This window comes from Hesperophylax consimilis, chromosome 1, assembly GCF_061612785.1.
Source record: "Hesperophylax consimilis isolate HC1 chromosome 1, BYU_Hcon_1.0, whole genome shotgun sequence".
NCBI lineage: Eukaryota > Metazoa > Arthropoda > Insecta > Trichoptera > Limnephilidae > Hesperophylax > Hesperophylax consimilis.
The window spans coordinates 30,214,127-30,236,057 of NC_142836.1; the positions used below are offsets into that span (position 1 = coordinate 30,214,127).

General features: G+C 36.1%; 1 protein-coding gene across 2 annotated transcripts in view; it reads right to left on the minus strand.

Moving 5' to 3' along the window:
- Positions 1 to 2,370: 2,370 nt before the first annotated feature.
- The window catches only part of aPKC (protein kinase C iota type), a 207,005-nt gene continuing 187,444 nt past the window's right edge, over positions 2,371 to 21,931 (minus strand). For both annotated transcript variants that reach the window (XM_089632196.1, XM_089632190.1), the window contains 5 exons: positions 10,357 to 10,442; positions 8,614 to 9,780; positions 7,334 to 7,449; positions 6,000 to 6,132; positions 2,371 to 5,056 (listed from right to left, as the gene is read on the minus strand). In XM_089632196.1, coding sequence (XP_089488322.1) covers positions 6,045 to 6,132; positions 7,334 to 7,449; positions 8,614 to 9,780; positions 10,357 to 10,442 — 1,457 coding nt within the window. In that variant the 3' untranslated portion in view covers positions 2,371 to 5,056; positions 6,000 to 6,044. The remainder of the gene's footprint in view (positions 5,057 to 5,999; positions 6,133 to 7,333; positions 7,450 to 8,613; positions 9,781 to 10,356; positions 10,443 to 21,931) is intronic.

A 21,931-nucleotide genomic window follows, 5' to 3' on the forward strand; every position in this document is an offset into this window, starting at 1 on the left:
CTCTAAACAAATATCCTCTCTTCTATCAAGCCTTATCTAAAATTGCCTCCCCCCCATTCAACATCTCATCTCTTCTAAGTCTGAACTCGACTCCAATTTTCATTATAATTTTGAAATTTGCCCATTTAAATAAAATTAATATTTAAATTCACCTTTCATTTCTCAATAATTTTAAATGATGGCCAAGAACACCCTTGAAGGGTGAAAGCCAGAAATAATGTTAAAAAAAAAAAATCTCTCATATTAAATTAAATTAAGTGCCTGAGAGTAGCATTCTTGCAGTGCCTATAATACATCGTAATCACACTTTTCTTATTGGATTTATATTATTCGAAATCTGTCTTATACCGAGGGATGGATCACATTTAGGAAGATGAATTCTGATGAAAACCTTGTACTCTTGTAACGCCCAGCATAAAGTTTGCTTTTCCTTTCCTAAACACGCTCATTAAAGAACATAAATATATATTAACAAAATAAATACTGGAAAGTACAATTTTCTAATTATGTCCTGTGCGTTTGAACTGTGCCTGGATTTCTCTAATAAACAATAAACAGTGTTAATCTCAAACCAGGTAAGTAATGTAAATATATAATAATAATAACATATGTACTTTCTAGCATTATGTTCATCAATCAAATACATTGTATGTACATATGTATGGCTTTGTATTGGTGATCGACGAACCGGTGGATAAAATCTGTTAATAGTTTGACTAGTCTATAGTTAGTAATAAAATAGATAATTGTAGAAATGTATCATACAGATGCACAAAAATGGCACTATACAAATCATATATTATTATTATTCCTAAGACAAATATTCCAAGAGCTATTAAAAATTAATAATTTCTAAGTATTATTTTATTTCGATGTAATTTCAGAATTTTCTGTACAAGCAGAGCTGGCCCTGAGCGGGCGAAATTGGAGCAGGCCGCTCCGGGCTCCGAATCGCAAAGACGCTGATAACACCTAACATTCCTAACTTCTTGTAATCCTCACAACTTTGAAGTTATGTACTTACATTGCAGAGACATATTCAACAGGGATCCGATAAGCGCCTTTGCAATCAAAGGCAGATTTTATCTGCTTGTTTCTAATAATTAAGTTCTGCTAGTTTATTTTATTAGAGTGACGAACAAATTCTGTTCCGAAAAAATTATATTTTAATAATTATAAAACTAGGTACCTAGTATTTTTATTATTACTAATATGAAGATGGCGGAAGAAGTAAGTTGAAGTTCCTTGCTGTTTATTTATCGTTGCTTGTGCTGCAATGTGATTGGATTCATATGGACGATTAGTTAACAATGGGTACTCTAATGGTATCACCCTCACACATCTGCAGGGGGAAAGAAACAAGAGGTTTAACAACAAATTGTTGTTTATTCAAGCATTTGTGATTACAATAATAAGTTCAATACCTTTTACAAAGTACATACCGACATAAATATGTACTTTAATGACAAAGTGCAAGTTGGATTGACTCCTCTAAATATTGTAGATAATTGATTTCAACTGTTTCTAAAATCAATACATATTATTGTATTCTGATTATTCCCTTTAGGGCTTAAAAAACAAATAAAAATGACAGAAAACTGTTATTATATTTATAATTTGGCATTCTTTTTCTTAATCAATTTCTATTGTTTAGTAAATATTGCTCAATTACAGTAGATTTTAAACATATTCATGACATGGCCATGATAATAATTGTTAGTAAAGGGAGTTATATAGTACCTTAATGCTATTCTTAATAAATAATTGAAAAAAGGATGAGGCGTTACGTAGTTCAAAATAGGATTTGCTTTCAACCCAAGAATTTAAATTATGTAAAAGATATGAAAATTTCATGTTTGTAAAACTTACAAATAATAGGCAACTTGATAATGGCACTGATTGGTGATGCGTTAGACACTCTCATTTCATTCTACTGGCCATTTAAAATAAAAATAAAACACTATTATTTTAATATCCAGTCACCTTTGTATAATTATGTAGTTCTCTAAACAAGTTAATTTTGAGGAATCCTCTTTTGTAGTTCACAATTTAATTTCGACTGCTAACAATATTATTATTGGAATCTATTTGATTGCTCACCCCCACGCCCTTGCAGTATTAGTATAATGGTAAATACTTCAGCCAGAAACGTTACCTTCAACTCTCTCTCTCTTCAAAGGAGCCTTTTACCACTGATCACTGATTCAATGGATTTTTCTCATTCCAAGCAAGATACATTCATCTCAGTCCAGCTTTTTGTTTATCTTCAAAATACATATTAAATAAAATGTGTACCAAAAACATATTGGATGAAAAATCAGAATGGAACTGGATGGATTTGTTGAAAATGGGAAGTCAATGAAATAATGGTTGATTAAGTAAAATTTTATTTATGAAAGCAATTAAATACACAATGGTTGAAGATATGCAACACAAAAAGTGATTAATCTAACGCGACAATATGATTGGTAAAGTAATATCTATAAAACCAAATAATACATTCATGCAATGCACCGAGTAGTCGCTACTCATTCATTATTATAATAAAATCTAGGCAATAACTTAAACGAGAAAGAATAAAATAAAGTCAATTATTGTGAAATAATCACAAGGAGTAGTAAACATACATTTAGCGACATATTCCTCATATCCTAGCATATTGACCAATTATTCATTTTATGTAGTTATATTGGTTCAATCTATGACATGACATGATATGATACGCAAGCCAGAAAATTGAGAAATTAAATCTGGAAAATTGCAGAATGCATTTGTGACAGGGTGAACTAAATTTTTAGTCACATTATGATTTTTGATTAACAAAAAACCAAAACATTTCAAACCATAAAACAATACAATAAATATATGTTCTTGTGAACAGTAAACCAAATGATTACTATCCACCACTGAGAAATATAATATTTAAGATACACTTGTTTTATGGGTTTTGATTATAAATATGTAAGATTTCTTACCTCAAACATTCAACACAATATTCAAGTACACTCTTAATCACAATCTAATCTGATCACATTTATTTGAGGATTTCATATAAAACATGTAATTTGACACGAGATGTGATGAAACTGGGTCAGGACCTGGATAAGTGGTGATGAGATTACCACTGCTCCGTGCCTGCGACTCTGTCCAAATAAAATAATTGGCCAACAGGTTTCTTGTATGGAATATTTATTTACACACACATACAAAGTAAATCAGATGAAAAAACAAATTTAAAGCCTACCTTAACTTCATATAAAGTTATTTTGTTCTCTTATCGATCCTATCTCTGCACCAGGAATCACCGAAGCCCCGTTACAATACAATCATTACTTTTGTAGTAATAGCAATAATCTCAGTATAATACACAACTTCTTGGGATACTTGGGATGTAACTCTCCAATCATTTCCTTGTCTTTCGTGGATAAACAAATAACCGCAATGACAACAATACACGCGGTGCAATAAGAACATGTACACAGATTAGTCAACAGAAGCCGTTCAGTCACATGCAGTCTTGTACCAAACTAAGTTCATCCTTATAGACAGTGGAAGATTATAATATTCTAAATAATAATTTTAAAAATATCTTCATCAAATTAATACTAACAGATTTTTAAAACTATGTAGACATTTAAATAGAATTTGACACTAAATGAAGTATTTGTTGTTTGAAAAGACCCAACCTGGGCATATTTACCTGAAGTATCAGAGGTGTTAATGCAAGGAAGAGAAATTGATTACATTGTGAAGTTAATACGAAAATCTAAAAGCGATGCTACAAAAGGTCATCACCATCTTCTTACAGACTAAACGATACATAACAGGAAAAGAATAATAGCAATATACTAAAAAGATATTGCAATACTGTTTTATTTTCCTGACACAATTATATATTTGTAATATCTTAAAAGTAAAAAGATTTTGATATATTATTAGCTTGTAATTGAATGCAATTCAAGAGTTATGAAGAGTGCCAAATGATTAAATCTAATTAAATAACAGCCTTCGTACACAATATAATCAAGAGAATTTTGATTTAGCACACTTTTCTCCAAGATAAATTGAACAAATAACTTATCTAAGTGTAACACATTATTCTATGTTCAATACTGTTTCATAATGGAAGGATAAATTTCACATTCTATCTATTATAATCCACCAGAAAATGTATACATCGGTGGCTAGAAAAAGTATTACACATTAGATGAGGTTCGAGGCTGATTTCAAACATAATAGCTGCGGAGAAATGAATTACAGAATAAAAAATAATCTGGCAACTTCTAGATAACTTTATTGATTAGGAGATATAATTATGATTAAGTAGCGGTGCAGTAATGTCATTGAAGTTCATGTGAACATTTTATTTCATAACAGATATCACTGTGTGATCATTCAAATACTATTTTAAATACGCAACAATATTTATTTATTTTAGAACAATACAATAATAATTTAGTGAATCAGCAAACTCAACACAAACAGGAATGTAGTTCACAGGTAGTCGAGTGACTTCAAACATTATTACTAGGCACGAGAATACTATAACAAATCAAATATATATTCTAAGCTGGCAATTCTTATATAAGGTCTATATGTAATGGATTACAGCGAAACTATTCGTAACAATATGCAGGATAAATCATATTCAGGGGAAATTCCTTTACAGGTGGAATGTTTCCTATCATTCGATAGTCACGACTTACAATGTGCTTCAAAGGAATTAGCTTTATTTAACCTACAATCTAAAAAGATTGAGAAGCGTTCTTCTAACTGAATTATATTATTTATGAATATTATATTTGAATGGGTCATGGGGTGTATAATATTATTGAAGGGTGTAGTAACAGAAGCAGGGGCAGAGGAAAGGGAAGCTTGTATGTACATGTGAGTGGTTAGTTAGTTAGTTGAGGGGGAGACAGAACATGTGCTGCAGGAGGGAGCGATGCGGTGGCCGCGACTGGAGCTGGGACCCAAAGTCCTCCAGCACGTCGTCGTAGTCTGCCTCCGAGGAAGAGTCGCACGGGGGCCCCACGGGATGGTACACTCCATACGCCTGGGGACACAACGCATGCACATTGTTAAACCTCCATCATCATAAATGTAACTCATGAGTTTTGCTTTCACTACAGACTTTCTGAGAATCTTTGGAATACTAATGATGGTACTATACCATCCATTTACATGTGTAATTAAAACTGGCTGAGCGATTCATTAAAAATTTATGGTTTCAGACTTAACATAGAGATGTTTCCATTCCCAAACTTCCTTATTCTTTCCTTCGTTTCTCAAGGCGATGGAAAAGAGTCCTTTTGTGAAATATCTGATTACATGGGAAATCCTTAGGCACTGTTTGAATTACAGTATTCAAGGAACTGAAGAAACAAAACATCCTAAGTATCGAAACATATTGTATGGAAACCTCATGTGTGGGTTTTACTGTAACGTGAAGAAAGAAAAACAGTTTCCGGGTCATTATTACCTCTACCTTACTATGTCTAGTTACACATGCTAGAACAGACATTGTGTCTAGAGAGGTGAGGAGAGGGAACACAATATAATGCAAAAATAAGTTCAATAAATGCCAGAGTTGCCAGCACTGAAATTGAAAATATGTTGAACATCTCAAAGTCTGACTATTTAAATTAAGTACCTATACAGTTAAACCGACTTAAGAAGTGTCTTGCTTACGTGTTGTGTTTTCGGTCAATGAAATTTAAATATGGCCCAATTTGTTCAATTTAATTTTTATGTTACGTCTCACAAGAGCTCCCCTTTCTGTACAGTGTAAAGCTACCTATGTGGGCAGTATTGTGACGCGGGTTCGAGCAGGAGCTGTAGGGATTTATTAATGCCGGTCTTGAAGAAGATTATATTGAGAAAAACAGATGCCACATACAAGGTTTCCCTCATAAGAAGTTTCCGGTCATTTGGAAAACCTTATAAGAGAAATTGAGTGTATTTGATTTAAACGCAAAAGCAATGTTTATTGTTTGTACCTGTGAGAAGGGATCATTGTAGGGATGCAACAGACAGGCGTGGCGTCACACGCAATCCTCCAGGGACATCAGGAGAGGGTTCACGTACTCAAAGCCCTCAAACTCTGACTGATCTATCTCCTCTATCACGCGGCTGGAATCATTTTACAACACAATCAGTTTATACTCTTATTAAATAAAGTGATAATTCTGCTACATTAATTTTATTTTTTACTTTAAGCTTTTTGCCAAGTTATCAAATTGGTTGAACGCAAATATTATAACTTTGCATGAAATAAACATACTTGAGATATGATCATTATTGGCATAAATATAAAAACAAGGTTAAGAAAATCTTATTTATAGAGAATCGAGGAACTCAATTTTTTTGAGTGATATACTTTCAGGAAATTATTTAAAAAAATATTTACTATTCATTAAAGTAATCAAATCTAGGTCTGGTAAAGATTAATTGAAAGTCAAAAACAATACAACATATTTAACTAACTATAATGCAGGATTCAAACAAATAAATACAATTGCGCTTTTGAATATAAATAAATATTATGCATAATAAGGTCAATAAATGAAAAAGTTTGATTACCAAATACTAAATATAAAATATCAAAGATAATTAAAAATCATAACAAGAAATATATATTTTTAAATATTCAAAAGTGTTACATACTGCTTTTCCAAATATGTACATGATATGATGAATAATTTCAAATGATAGGCGGCATAAGCATACTAACTCCACTTTTGTTAATTTATAGGTTTACACTTATAACACATAGTTTGAATTTAATTTATTTGTGCTTACAGCAATAAAAACATGTTTCTGGAAGAACTTTTAACAAACTGCAAATTTGATAGATCCATGAAGGAGTGCCTGATGTTTTTTGAGACGTTTTTGTGAAGTAATTAAATACATATAATTTTAAGTGGTTTCAACCAATAAATGACGGAGTTAGGTAACTTGTCCTGTTATTGTAACTTTGGATAAAGGCATACTGCTGATAACTCCATTGTAGCCTTTCTCTCTTTCTCATAAACAAGGCAACATCAGAGAGGTTACAAAGGGGTTTTCAGTGGCAGAACCACAGTACAGTTCAATTTGAAGCAGCCAAAGTGATGATGAAGTAGATTGGGAATGTTCATGCGACACTTATCTTGGATGCGACTGGAAGCGTCCCGACATCTCAGTAGGGGGCATGGGGCAGGGGCGGAGGGCATGGTCAGGGGGTGGGGGCAGGGGCAGGGGGCTGGGGGGAGCAAGGAGTCGACAGTCGGTTGGGTTGTTTAGACAGCACACAACACACAGACAAGACAAGTTTGGAAGTAGAGATACTCACTCGTCATCAGGCGTCAGGTGCACCGGTTCATCCGTGAACTCCGGGGGGAAGTTGGCGAGGTCACGGTCCGAGTCCAGCCGGGGCTTAAACGGCGGCTGGACTTGTTTCTGCTCAAGCTACAAACAAGAAATAAAAGAAGAAAAGAAGCACAAACAAAATTGAGCTGAAAATCCGACTATTTTACTTGGACATGCGCAACTGAACATTCCAAAGGAGTTTTGCTAGGGAATGCAATTGTGTCAACTGGATTAATCTCCGCCTGGACAAAACTAATTTTACTGAACAGCTACTGAATAGTCAAATTACTTTCCCTGAAGTGATAATGGATCAACAATTATTATGGATCAGATAAAAAAAAACTAAAAAACTATTATATAGAACTGGATCAGATTTCTATAACTATGCCATGTGTAGTATACTTGGGATGTTATTTCAAGCGCAGAATGTTACAATCTGATGCGTATGGAGAAAGGTACTGGCCCGGGGCACCACTTCTCCACCCTTGGTGAGGTCGTACATTTGTCCATAGCAAGCTACCTACGAGTGGAAGCCATTCATGCGGGTACGGGGTGGGGTGAGGTGATGTGTGGCAGGGTGAGGGGGGTAGGGGAGCCCACTCGGCGGCACTCACTCATCGTTCGGAGTCAGGAGGGGGGGCTCGCTAGTGAACTGGCGGTCGAAGTTGTCCAGGCACTGCAGCAGGCAGAGGTGGCGGCGCTCGGGGTCTCGTGGCCCGGGGAGCGCAGGGGCCGGGGCCGGGCCGGGAGGGTCGGGGGCCTCGGGAAAGTGGACGAGGCTGCAGGGAGAGGGGGTGCAGGGGACAAAGGGGGGCCGGACTTTCTTCATCAATAGCTGCCGTACACCGGGAGTGTTAAATTGCATACAAGTAGTGTTCTGTTGACATGTGTATTTCTGGATGGTTCAATACGAGATATTATTAAAGTGTCCACATAGTAATAAATATGTAGTGAATTCACGTTAAGCTGCTATTCTAGTGCCCTGTATAATGCTTTGTTGACTGATACAGAGACTCATATGCACTTATTTCAAGTAAATTAATGTTATTATAACTAAAGAATGCTGGAAAATGGTTTACATTGCAGATCTGTAATAGTTTTACTCTGCTTGAAGAATAACTTGGATAAGTTAGATCAAGCCATTCTAAAGCAAAAGTGTTGGATTCACTTCAGTAGTGATGTGGTTCCATAATAATTGAAAGTTTCCCCATGGATAAATAAGGTGAGAGGAGCAAGGAGAAGATATAAAAGAAAACAACTTACCATTTCCCAATCGATGGATTTGAAGAAGGGATGCTCAGCTATATCCACGAAGGCGCTCTCTCGATGGCAGCCTAGACGATCCTGAGGGTTCTTGTTCAGGAAACCCTTCAGCACAGATCCTGCCTTCACACTCAGGGAGCGAGGAATACGGATAGTCTTTTCCAGGATAACTTGGAATAGGTAATCTTCCGTATTTTGATCGGGATTTTCAGAAGCTCCAGCGATATCGAAGGGAGACCTCCCCGCCAACATCTCATACAGCAGGACTCCCAGCGCCCACCAGTCCACGCTGAAGCCATACTCCTCTCCACGCAGAATCTCGGGTGCGATGTAGTTGGGTGTGCCACAGAACGTGGAGGTGGTGTCACCTGGTCGAATCCCCTCCTTGCACATGCCGTAATCTGTTAGCTTGATGTGACCTTCGTGGTCCAACAGCACATTGTCCAGCTTCAAATCTCTGTAAATGATGCCCTTGTCGTGCAAGAAGTTCAGGGCCAAGCTGATCTCAGCCGCATAGAAGCGCGCATGCTCCTCGGGCAGGCGCCGCTGCCGTTGCATGTGGAACATGAGGTCCCCACCGCGCACGAACTCTATCACGAAGAACAGCCTACTGGGAGTCTGGAAGCAGGAGTGCAAACCCACGAGGAAGGGGTGGTTGGAGGCCGTTTCGAAAACGTGCTTTTCTGTCTGCACCCAGTCGATGTCTTCATCGTCAGTCACGAGAGCCTTCTTGATTACCTTCATGGCGTAGATTCTCCTGGTCTTCTTCAATTCGACCATCAGGACCTTGGCGTAGCTGCCTCTTCCGATGACTCTAATGAGCTCGAAGTCGTTGAGCGAGTACTGGCGCTGCGTGCCCGGCTCCAGCAGCTCCTCGGCGCCCGCCTTGCCCGCCTTGGCCGCTTCTTCCACCGACACGGACACGCCCGTGAGGTCGGGCGGCGGCTCCGGGAAGTCCTTGCGGTCGCCCAGGCCCCGCTCCGATACGGGCGTGTGCAGAGCCCCGTTGGGCTCCTCCTTGACGATGGGCTCCACATGTTCGCTGGAGCACGGCTTCTGAACCAGCTTGTGGCACTTCTTGTGTACCAGCAGCTTACACTGGATGCACTTGAATCCTTGCCGGCCCAGGCCCCAGATGCGGTCTTGGCAGAAGGCACAGAATGCGCGCTGGAATCAATAACACACATGAGTATACCACATTTTAAATTCTTTATTCACTTACGCTCATATTAAACTATAACTTACGGAAACAACATCAAGGATTGATGAAAAGACGAAATAACATATTTCAGCAGACATTTCGGTTAAAGCTCTAGACTAGTTATGAACATGTCTAACAATCGAGTTAATAATATTCCAGTAGAACGGGACGGAATATACAAAACGAAAGAGTTCAATTCTAATCTAGTCTAAGATATTCGTAGGAAGTACCTATTAATAAGGAAAAATGCTTGTGGCGATTTATTTCAACATAACAAAAATATTTAGAGAAAATCGTAGATAACGACCAAAACAATTACCGCAAAGGGTAGAAGGACATGATATCGTATATTACATAAATAAACAATGCTAATCTAAACCTAAGCACTAGACAAATATTATTATTGCAGGGGTTTTCCAGCTTGTTATCTCTACGCCTTAATCAAACAAACACAACAAAGAAAGTGAATGACACGATAACAACAGAGCGGAAAGGAATGACATAAGATATAAAATGGATAATAATAAGGGAGGCATACTAACCCTGTTAAAGCGCTTGGCTTGGAAGATGTGTCCATTAACCCGGTACAGCTTCCGCCATCTTCTCGCCCCTCTTCTGTAGATGCTCCCTGGAAACCATCAAATAGCATTAAAGATCATCAGAATCATCCTTTCTAGATATTATCGTACGTCTCCGAGGATATTATTGCATGCAACGAACATAACGGATGAAAACATCATCGAGGTGATTCTGTTACTAAATGACCTTATTACTTCCTAATCCCTAATCTTAGAATATAACCCCGAGCATGTACTTAAGCACTCAGAATAACAAATTTCGAAAAGACGTCTGCGAAATCCCGCGCTCCAGCGAGGAAATGAATCTACTGGAGGTGGAGGGATGGCCGGGAAGGAATTATAAATGCCCCATGCGCTGTTCACGTCTCTCACGTCCATATATGTCCAGACACAATTTATCAACGAGACGCTAAGAAATGTTTCCCGATAGTCATCTAAAATTAACGGGAAATGTGTACAGAAATTCCCAAACAATGTGTTAAAACTTAGGGTATAAATGCGCATTAAAAAAAGACACCCAACAAAATGTTTGTAAATTATATCGCTAAATGATTGTCGGAAATAGACACCAGTTTTCACCATTCACAATGGCAGATAAAAAAATGTAGAGCTAGGAGAAGTCTGCGGTCCGCAGACGTAATACTAAATGTTATAATAATAATTATGATCATGTCTTGTATTAAGTGTGCGGTCTGCCGCTGCGGTTTGCAGTCTGCCGCGGACCTCGGAAGCGTACGTTTTCGGTAATATTCTCTTCGAAATTTTGTGCTCTACGCTTTCGTTCCCATTTTTGTAATTCTGTTTGTACTGTCGCGACATTCAAAGAAAATAGGGAAATTCTCGAACATTTTCAAATTCACAGCCTTTATATCTTTGGGAGACACTTGGAGCTCAAAATGAGTTGTAACAAATCCACCCCTGCTTATTTGGAGGAGATCTCCACGCCAGGAAAGACGTTTTCACGTCGAAAATAGAGAAAGAAGGAATTCATTTTAAAATAATGTATTTAAGAAACTAGTTACCAGAAGTTAAACTTATATTGCCGAGCTTTTACGGTTCTAGAAATGAAATTTATAGAACAATTTCTTTTGTCTAGTGTTAAAAGATGAAGGTACATACATGTATGGAACACGGTTAATTTTTAACAATGATTTTTTATCTAACCAAAACCACCTGAATGACAAGGCCGGGAGACACTGAATCAAAGCAGCATTTTAACTTGTATAGTATGTATATATACTATATTTTTAATCTAGGTGGTTTTGATCTAACTCACCTCTGTCTGATTTTTTAAAATAATTAAGAGTGTTCTTTGAAACGTGTCATATTTTCACGATATTCCAGTTCGAGAAGCAGTCTATTGATGGTAACGGAGTGTTATTTATTTATAGGAATAGAATTTAAAAAAAAAACAACACGGAATGGGGTAAGAAACGCGTAAGGAAGGGCTAAGAATTTCACATATATTTCCTCATAAGGTTGAGTTGAAACATGAAAAAGGAATGGCAATTACATAATCCATAAAACAGAGAACATGCGATTGAATACGTGAATAGAAATAAAAGTACTACCAGGCTAGGTTATGAAGATCCCAAGGAATGAGGAGAAATATAATTTAATTTGAATTATATGAGTATATAAATAATAATGACTATTCCAGATTCTCGGCAGATATTACGCAAGCATGAAGCCTGTGACAGAGCACGCTATAAGCGCGCTATACACGGTGTCCGGAAATTAGTAGTACAAGCGGGAAACTGGTGAATCTAGATCACATTTAGAGTCGATTTTGTGGTATATTTTTTTTTATTTGATATTTCGTTTTCGAGTAAATCGAGTCAGAAGTTGATTTTTTTTTATCAAATTCTTATAAATTATTACTGAAGATCAAAGTACCTAACTAATTAAAAGTGAAAAAAATAAAGAAACCCGGATTTAAATCACCCTTCATTTAATCCGGTGTAATCATAAAATATTTCTTCTCTGTAGGGTTAAAAACAGCTGTTTTTCTAATATTCATACGAATCTCTAACATACACGCAAAATATAGCTTTCTCTATTATGTTGGGTTCTATTAACATATGAAAAAAAGAGAAGCACGATAGTTTGCAAAAATACGACCAATCAACGAAGTTCTCAGATACAGTAGTGCTCGAACTAACGTGAACAAGGTTTACTATTTATTTTTTTATTATTATTTATTATTTTATTAATGTAATAAAAACGTTTGTGAACATATTTATTTGTATAAAGTACATTAACTAATATGAAATATGTCCAACATTGGCTTTAATAACTTCTTTCTAACTCATTTGGAAATGGAATCAACGAGTTTTTTTTCAATTGTTGCCTTACAAATTACCCAAATAATTTCAGGAATTTCAAGGACAACAATTGCAATCCAAGCAGGTGATATTGCTATAATTGAAAAAATAAAGATCCTACTTTGATTTGTGGTAAGGTGCGTTACCTTGTTGGAAAACTGCCAACCTACTACTTAACGACTACTTCTTAACCTACTTCGTAAGTTCAACAGCTAATCTATCTTCCAAAAGATTTTTATATCGTGACACGTGTCACCACAATCTACATATCTGCCCTGATGTTGAACACTACAATTCTGTCCGAAAAGTTGGCTAAAGAATGAGAAAGCGCAACACAGCATACTGCCCCAAAAAACTTTTGGACCTGAGAATCTAAAATTACATCAATTTATTTCATGACAATAATTCTAGTCACTTACGCACTGACGGATCAGCTTTTAAAGTTCCCAACCAATATCGGCGTCACATTTATTTTTCAAGTGGTGAAATAGCTTTCCGAAAATTGGTAGGTATCCCTCATTTCGATTGGTGCCCGCAATAACTAACTTATTAACTCTGCAACAATCATACCTACGCAAAAACACACAACAAAAGTTTTACACCTTGCGCAGAAGAAATTATTATGTTTACGCACCAAAATTTAGTTTTTTGTGTAAATGTTGTTGTTTTGCGACAAAAAATTTGCAGGAGGCTAAGATATAGTAGCGAATATACGCTGTTAGCGGTAAGCCATCTTGTATAAATCTAGTTAGTCGACTTTTCAGATAGTCTGTCAATGTTAAGGGCAACATGTTGACTTGTAACTTGTTGTAACTTGACTGAGTTTTTGTAACTGGGTGGCTCTCACGTAAGTGAGAACATCTGTAAAAACCCAGTATAAATAAATAAATAAACATGAAGTCATCTTGGAGAGAGTAAAATTTCAGGTGTATTGGTCTCAGTGAGCGCTTCCATAAGTTGAACTTCCGAAAAACTATTAATTTCCATAAGTTGCGCTCGTATTTAAATGCACTCATGAGTAAGTTATTTAAAACTTACATAAGCCGTACATTTAACCTCGGAGTGTAAAGGCCGCCTAAGTATAAGTGATAAGTTATAGGATAAAATTAAGTTGTACTGTATTTGAACTCAAAAGTTGGTTACTAATTGTATTGTTGTCTTGTTTTGAGTTATTGTTTCGATTAAAGGCGTAAAAACGTGTGAATAGACAGCAGAAGTAAATTAAAAAAAACTTTAGCAATTTTGTTGCAAGTTAGTTCAAAACGGCGCGACTGCAAATTTGGAACGTTAAATTAAATTAAAAAATAATAATCGTAGCGTTCGGCATAAATTGGACAGTACTGTAATTATAAGGGAATGTCCCATTTCTTGGAAATTGTCAGCAGGTCATTGTAAATTGGCAGTTTGCTTTAAGAACTCTTAGCGTTAATTTAAATGGTAACCGGATAAATCATCACAATGATAATTCATCCCATTTTTAAAAAGTTATATAAAGTCATGGAATGTGATGAAAAAAACTTTATTAACTGGGTTATGTGGGTTAGGTTAAATTTATTTTTTCATCGTTTCTAATGACTTTATATCACTTTTTAAAAGTGTGTTGAGTTATCATGGAACCAATTTAAACATAAAAGCATGGTGCGTTTTCGGTGAATTCTGAATTATAGATGTTTATTAACCATTTATTTATAACAAACTTGTGTGTTTTAAAACAATAATGCGTTTTTGATGTTTTGATGTTGATACTTTAAGACTACGTACCATGGATGCCTTCGACGAAGTAAAAATTAACCCAGACTTGATTCAAAGAGTGCAAGAATCAATCATCAGACGGACCCAAGTGTGCTTGGAAGTTAACGGTGAACATTTTGAACAATTTTTGTGACGTGTTTGTGTTTTTGAATTGGAAATTCGAACACGCTACATATTGTGAGTATGGGTACCTACCTATGCTAATAATAATTCCCCACCGATGCGTCGGCGTCGAAACGAAAAAATTTTAACCCTGAAATAGCCGAAAAATATTAGTTTTTAGTTTTTTTTTGGTGAAAATGCTCAAATCAAAAAAAAAAAATTTTTACTTGGGTTCTCCATGTGGTGTAGATTCCTCAGTTTCCCGCTTGTACTACAAGTTTCTGGACACCGTGTATTTTCGTAGCGTTGCTTATTTCAGCGTATCGCTCGCCAAACATTCGCATTGGTAGTGTAGGCGAAAGATATGCTGAAATAGACCAATCCATGATGCATATGGCGAAATGTGTCGACTACGTAAAACGCGCGAGATGAGCCTTAATACAATATCGATTGTATCAGGATTCACTTTGGTCCATAAACTGTTCACGGATCAAATAGAAAACGAAGAATGACACAAGTCAGGTACTGTGTTATATTGATTACAGTCTGTATCCTCCCTTTCGCGGGGACTGGAGGTATGTAGTGAGTGAGATGTACTCGTACCATTAGAGAGGATATCTTAAATAAACATGGAACCCGCATTTCAACCAGTTGAAGGATCTTACCGGGGCTGTAAGTGAGAAACTTGCGTGCTTTACCATAGGGGTGGGTGGTTTGAACACCTTCATATGTAGCGTAGTAAATAAATGGTACCACAAAGCACATCAAACAGAGATATTCGTACTAATGTACTTCATACATTCAATATTTGGCACCGTATGTAGAATAGCGTATAATAATATACAAAATATGTCATGTCGTACATATGTCCGTCTACAATATGACAAAATTTACACAAAATAAACGGCTAAAAATTGGAGCAAAATATTATCGTAAAAAAGGAACAAAAGCGTAGGGGCTTTGAATATTTTGGTTGAAAAATCCGCTCGTCATGAAACCCGAATCTTGGTGAAAACAGTCACTTTAATACATTGAGTCCGTATAGGCTGGACAGAGTACTTAGTAAAGAGGGAAGGATGGAACAAGAGGGTGGAAGCCGCTGTCGGGGGTACGTGTTATGGTGTTAGGGCAGGATCAAAATAGGTTTGAGAAATATCATCATCTCTTTAAGTTTTATTCAAAGTAAAGTGACGTTTCTATTCGCATTACAACCTAACCTTTGTGGACTTGGACCTTTTTGACAGAATTTCTGTACAATCTTAAAACATATATATTAAGTTAAAAGAAATATACATATAAATTTCGCTTTCTTAAACTAAGTTTGAAAGCCAGAAATAATGTTAAAAAAACTTAAGTACACATTAAAAACATTTAAAATATCTATTATTGTTTACTACCTAAGTAACATATCCGTATATAAGTACATTTTAATTGACCTTTTGCAAGTATCTAATAGGAAAATTATATTAACAAGATAAGAAGGTTTTTTATAGATGTCCGTAATATCTTGATACACGGGCCCCTACAAAATGTTGTGAAATGCAGGGGTCCGATATTATTGAGGTTTTTTTTTTTTTTTTTAAACATACATACATTAACGATGTTGTATTCCCATGAGTTATTAAACTCATTAAGGGATCGCCAATTGGTAGTTTTGAAATAGAAGAGTAAAAAAAAATAAAAAAAGGGTTTTGTACAGAAAAAATTAGATTAAAAATTAAAAATAACCAACCCAACCCAATGTGCAGACACAATGTATGAAGAAAACATTTACAAAACATTTCACAGAAGCAACATACAGACACAACATATGAAGAATCACTTTACAGATATGTCACAAAAAAAATTGTCTTATAAGACTTTATGAATTATTATAACCACTCATTTGATTTATGTACTGTTGGTGTCAAAAAGTTGAAAAAGTATCCTCAATGATGGACTATATAAATGCATAAAAAACAAAATCAGGAAAATACATTAAAAAGTACGGGGTCAAAAATAAACAGACCTAATACAAGATGTTTTACATTCAAAATACATGAGAAGATTAAAAAAGCTCATCATCTCTGGATGTACAAAGTTTGGTATTTGGAGATAATTAGGACGGCTATCAGAACAGAGTTTGTACCAACTTATGACTCGTTTTCCAAATAACATTTGAAAAAATAGGATTTCAATATATCGTTTCGAGATTTGTTAGAGGTATACCTGTCTTAATTCTTCAGGCAATTTGTTATAGTTATTGTAGGCAATATATTCTAATGATTTCAGTCCGAACTTTGTTGAGTGTATTTTTGATATATGTAGTTTGTTGTGTTGTCGTGTATTATATTGGTGAACATCGTTGTTATAGTTCAGTTTTATATTTGTGTGGGTGTTACACTGAATAATATTTAAAATGGTGTTTGTTATCTCAAAGCTAGGAACCATCTTAAATGGCAAAACAAGTGCGTGACGGTAAATATCTTTAACAGGTATATCCCAAGGCAAGCCAAAAATGTTACGCATGGCTCTATTTCGGATTATTTGCACCTCCGATATCATTTTTTTGGTAGCAAAGCCCCAGATACTCGAAAGATATGCCAAGTGGGAGTGAATCATAGCATAGTACAATGATCGCAGTATGGCTGTGGGAAGCAATCTACGTAGTCTGTACATTACACCGGTCACCGGAGCAATCTTTGATTTAACATGGTCAAAATGGTTTTTCCATGTAAGCCGTGAGTCAATTAAAAGTCCTAGATACTTCGCGACATCTGTTTGTTCCAGTTTGTTTATTCCCAGGGAAATGTTTAGGCGTTGTCCTTTCCTATTCCCGAATAGCACATAGTGAGTCTTTTTAATGTTAAGGCTAAGTTTATTGATTATCAACCACTCGGCTAGATGACCCAAATCCCTTTCCATGTCTTTTTCCATTTCGTTTAAATTAGTATTATGATAGAATAATATTGTGTCATCAGCATAAAGTTGAAGGGTACCTTTCAGCCCCCATTTTGCAATATCATTTATATAAATTAAGAATAATAAAGGCCCGAGAATTGAGCCCTGTGGTACACCACATGTTATATTCCTATGATCACTTGATTCTTTTCCAATAACAACCGAAGAGCACCTACCCGTAAGATAACTAGATAAAAGTTTTAGATTTTTGCCCACGATGCCCAGATATTCAAGCTTTTCTAACAGAATCTTATGATCAACCGTATCGAACGCTTTTTTGAGGTCTATGAAAATGCCCGCTGCATATTTTCCTTGATCTAAGTGTTTTTGAAGAGTTAGTATAAAATCAAAGGCAGCACATTTCGTGTTGGAGAATTTTCTGAACCCATATTGTTGAGGCGTGAGAATATTATTAGTTGTGAGATATTTTTTTAGTCTATTTTTGATTACATGTTCAAATACTTTGGAAAAGACTGGGAGTATTGATATTGGACGATAATTAGATGGATTTTTTTTGCAGTCTTCTTTGTGAATTGGAACGATTTTTGCTAGCTTTAATTGATCCGGAAAAAGTCCACCCGCTAATGATTGATTAATGAGAATAACAAGATGATCCGCTAATTTTTCTTTACAGAAACCGAGTAAGTTAGTTGTCATACCATCGACCCCTGGAGATGCATTAGTTTTTAGTTTTGATATAATTTTTAAAACTTCTAGTTTGTTTGTATTGGCCATGTAGAGGGACTGTAATGGCTTTGGTTCCATGTTTATTGTATTTACGTCATCTGGTTAAATAAGTTACGTCAGAAAAAACGGCACTATTCACGCAAGTAAACAATTATCTCTGCGGAGGAAATATTTAAACAACCTTACTACTACATATATACTCCGCCCTTTAAAAAGGAGTGGTATTTTTGGTCAAGGATGAAAATTAACAGCCAAGATTACAAATAAAAAATATCGTTGAAGGATCTCGGCTTCCCCCAACGTAGGTCTGGGTTACAGGATCAGGTTACGATGTTTATATATAAATTTTCTATTGAAGCAAAATTGATCGATTCAGTTACTTGATGGGTGGTAGTAGGCAACCACAAAGTAAACATTAACCGAGTGAAGTGTTGTTCAACACCACAGCAATAAGAACGTAATCCGTTTGCTTCGAATACAGCGTGAATATTCAGATGGTATTTGTGTTTCTTAAAGGTTTCAGTAAGTGAGGAGTATAAAATCCAAAATCTAAAATTTCCTAATATTTAAAGTACCACCTCTTTCAAAAAGTAGGTATTTAATAAGCCTATCGGTTCTTACAAAAAGTAGGTATTTGATAAGCCTATCGGTTCTTACAAGAAGGAGGTATTTGAGAAGCCTATCGATTCTTACAAAAAGTAGGTATTTGATAAGCCTATCGGTTCTTACAAAAAGTACCTAGGTATTTTATAAGCCTATCGGTTCTTACAAAAAGTACCTAGGTATTTTATAAGCCTATCGGTTCTTACAAAAAGTACCTAGGTATTTTATAAGCCTATCGGTTCTTACAAAAAATAATGTTATATTCCAAAAACACGTTATATAAGTAATTTCAACATAATAATTAATATGATTTAAGATTTTCACGGCCAAAAGTATTTTTGTTATTTGTTTTTGGGGTGTTATGCCGTGTTGCGCTAACTCCTTCTTTAGCCAACGTTTCGGACAGCATTGCAGTGTCCATCATCAGGGCAATAACACATCTGCCCTGATGATGGACACTGCAATGCTGTCCGAAACGTTGGCTAAAGAAGGAGTTAGCGCAACACGGCATAACACCCCAAAAACAAATAACAAAAATAATAATTAATAGTCTCTCAAAATTATTGAAAAATATTTACACGCTTTCATAGCACCACTCCAAGTCAATTTGATTAACGATATCGGTTCAATTTAAACAGAAACGATGAGAAGCTTTTGTGAGCAATTTAGCTTTCGTGTTTTTGCTGTAAAATAATTTTAAAAAAACCGTGTGAAGCGGGTTTACGTCCAAACGTTTGGAAGTTCACGTAATTAGTTTTCTCGGCGGGCTTATTGGCCATACATGGTGATTCCGTTTCTGACCCGCCTTTGTCCCGCTCCAGTGAGGAATGTAAATAGGTGGGTACCTACCCCGTTTTCATCCCATTTCGTAGTCCGTTCCCGGGGAAATTCCCCCTAGTCCGTTGAGGTGTCAGTGCGTCAGCGTATCGGAGCGTTGGTTTTACTAATACACTCCGATCTCGAAGCCAAGACTGACAACTGACAGCTGCCGAGCTGCCACTCTCTACGCGCCACGGGCACAACACACGTCACACACGACGAAGATGAGTCGCTCGCGTGCGGTGACCTCACAGAGATAAACGTCTCAATCGTGTATATAAATCTGGATGTATGTATGTTTCAAACGTGTTGTATACATTCTAGAGTTGGAGGTTAGGGGGCAACTGAATTAGATTCCTTTGCCAATCCAGCCGGACTCTATCTCGACCCATCGCCTTGCACCGCAGTGACAGGGATGGATTCATACGTCTGCCACTCCTGGACACATGGACCGCAGATTCTTGCCCACCCATAATACCTTTTTCCTTCTCAGAACTTTCTCTCCTTCCTTTTCCTAAATAGACCCACCACACAGCATCTAAAAGATGACTTTGGCCTTGAGGGATTTTTTTCCTCAAGGCCTCCTATGTGGAGCCAATGTAAAAAATGCACAATTTCCGCGGCCATCTTGAATTTATAGAGTTCTGCATCCATTTAGTTCCAAATTGAAATTTAAATGGGGAAAGTTAGGGGGGAGCTGGACTCGAATCTAAAGTCAAAGTATTTATTTATTGTTTTTGTGTTTAATTCAAATCAAATTTGATAATATAATTATTAAGTTCTGCAAGTATTTTTTGGTTTTTGTTATTGTTACAGCTGTTTCGGCTTTCAAAGCCATTTTCAAACTGTGGTTTTAACCACGTTTAGACGACTTATTTATATGATTCCTAATTTAAAATGATTTATTACCGGTTAAACCGATTTACTAATAAAATAATTGTAACAATGGATATCATATTCTGTGGGGATATTTTGAAGTCTGTTTTCCCCACATTAATGTTTTCTTAATTGTTTAATAATGGTGTGGTTGCTATTAATTTATTTAAATGTGTTATATTGTTTAGGTTTTGTGAAAATACTTAGAAGCGGGGAATAAATAAATAATTTGTGGTTAAAACCACAGTTTGAAAAAGATCTTGAAAGCCGAAACAGCTGTAACAATAACAAAAACAAAAAATACTTGCAGAACTTAATAATTATATTATTAAATATTTAAAAATATATATTTATATATAGTCAAAGTGCTAAAATTCCAGCAGCCATCTTAAAATTCTAGAGTTCTGCACCAAATTGAAAAGGGGAAAGTATGGAGCTGAACTCAATTTTTTTACTAAAGTGTAAAATATGACCTATATTGGAGTGGGTGCTAGGCATGACATTGTTTCAAAGGGTAGACTGACGACGCAATGCAACGTCTGTCATGCCTTGAAGAGGAAAGGAGAAATTCCGAAAATGTGTTATGCATGAGGAAAAGATGCGTCTTGCCGTGTTTCCAGAACTACCAGAATCTTTAAAGGGATTATGATTATTACTGTTATGGACAAAGCCGGGAACAATTTTTTGAATACTTTTAAGCATTCCAGATGACATCTTTTAAAGCCAACATTGCGAGAGAGGCTAGTTTTAAGCCCAAATTAAAGGTACAACTTATTTTTATTTCTTAACAAAGATTTAATTCCATCTTACAATATTACACCCAGTTTACAAGAGTTCACCTTAAAATGTACTCCAAAACATTAATAACTCCGGGCAATAGGACAGCTAGTCAATAATAAAAAGGCGAGTGTCACACCGAATGATATCATGACGAGCGAAATAATTACTATGTAAACCAAAGTTCCATTTTAGGGATCGTATGTAGAACGCCGGCTTAAATTGACACGATACCTTTAGCGTGGGAGATCGAAAGCACATGCGATGTAAATTATGTTACAGGGCTGTATTAAAGTCAATTTAGTATAAAACATGCAACATTTCACGACATTTTGTAATCTGTAATAAAATTACTTTTTTATTGTTATTTTTCCGAATAAAATTTCCGAAGGTTTCTGTTTTATCAACAAATTATATGGGGGGTTGTTTAATATTCGAGTTTTAACACCTTTTAATCTCCACCGGCCGGGATAATAAAAACGATCGGAATATGATTTAATTTACGAGAGCTTAATACAAACCAATTACATTGCTTTGGTTCAGCCCTCGTGGGTGTGTCCCGCGCGTGTGACGTCATTGACTTCCCGCGTGACGTCACGGGAATCTGCGCCTCCCCACCCCTCCCCAAACTGCGGTGCGGGGACAGCCCCCTTAAGAAT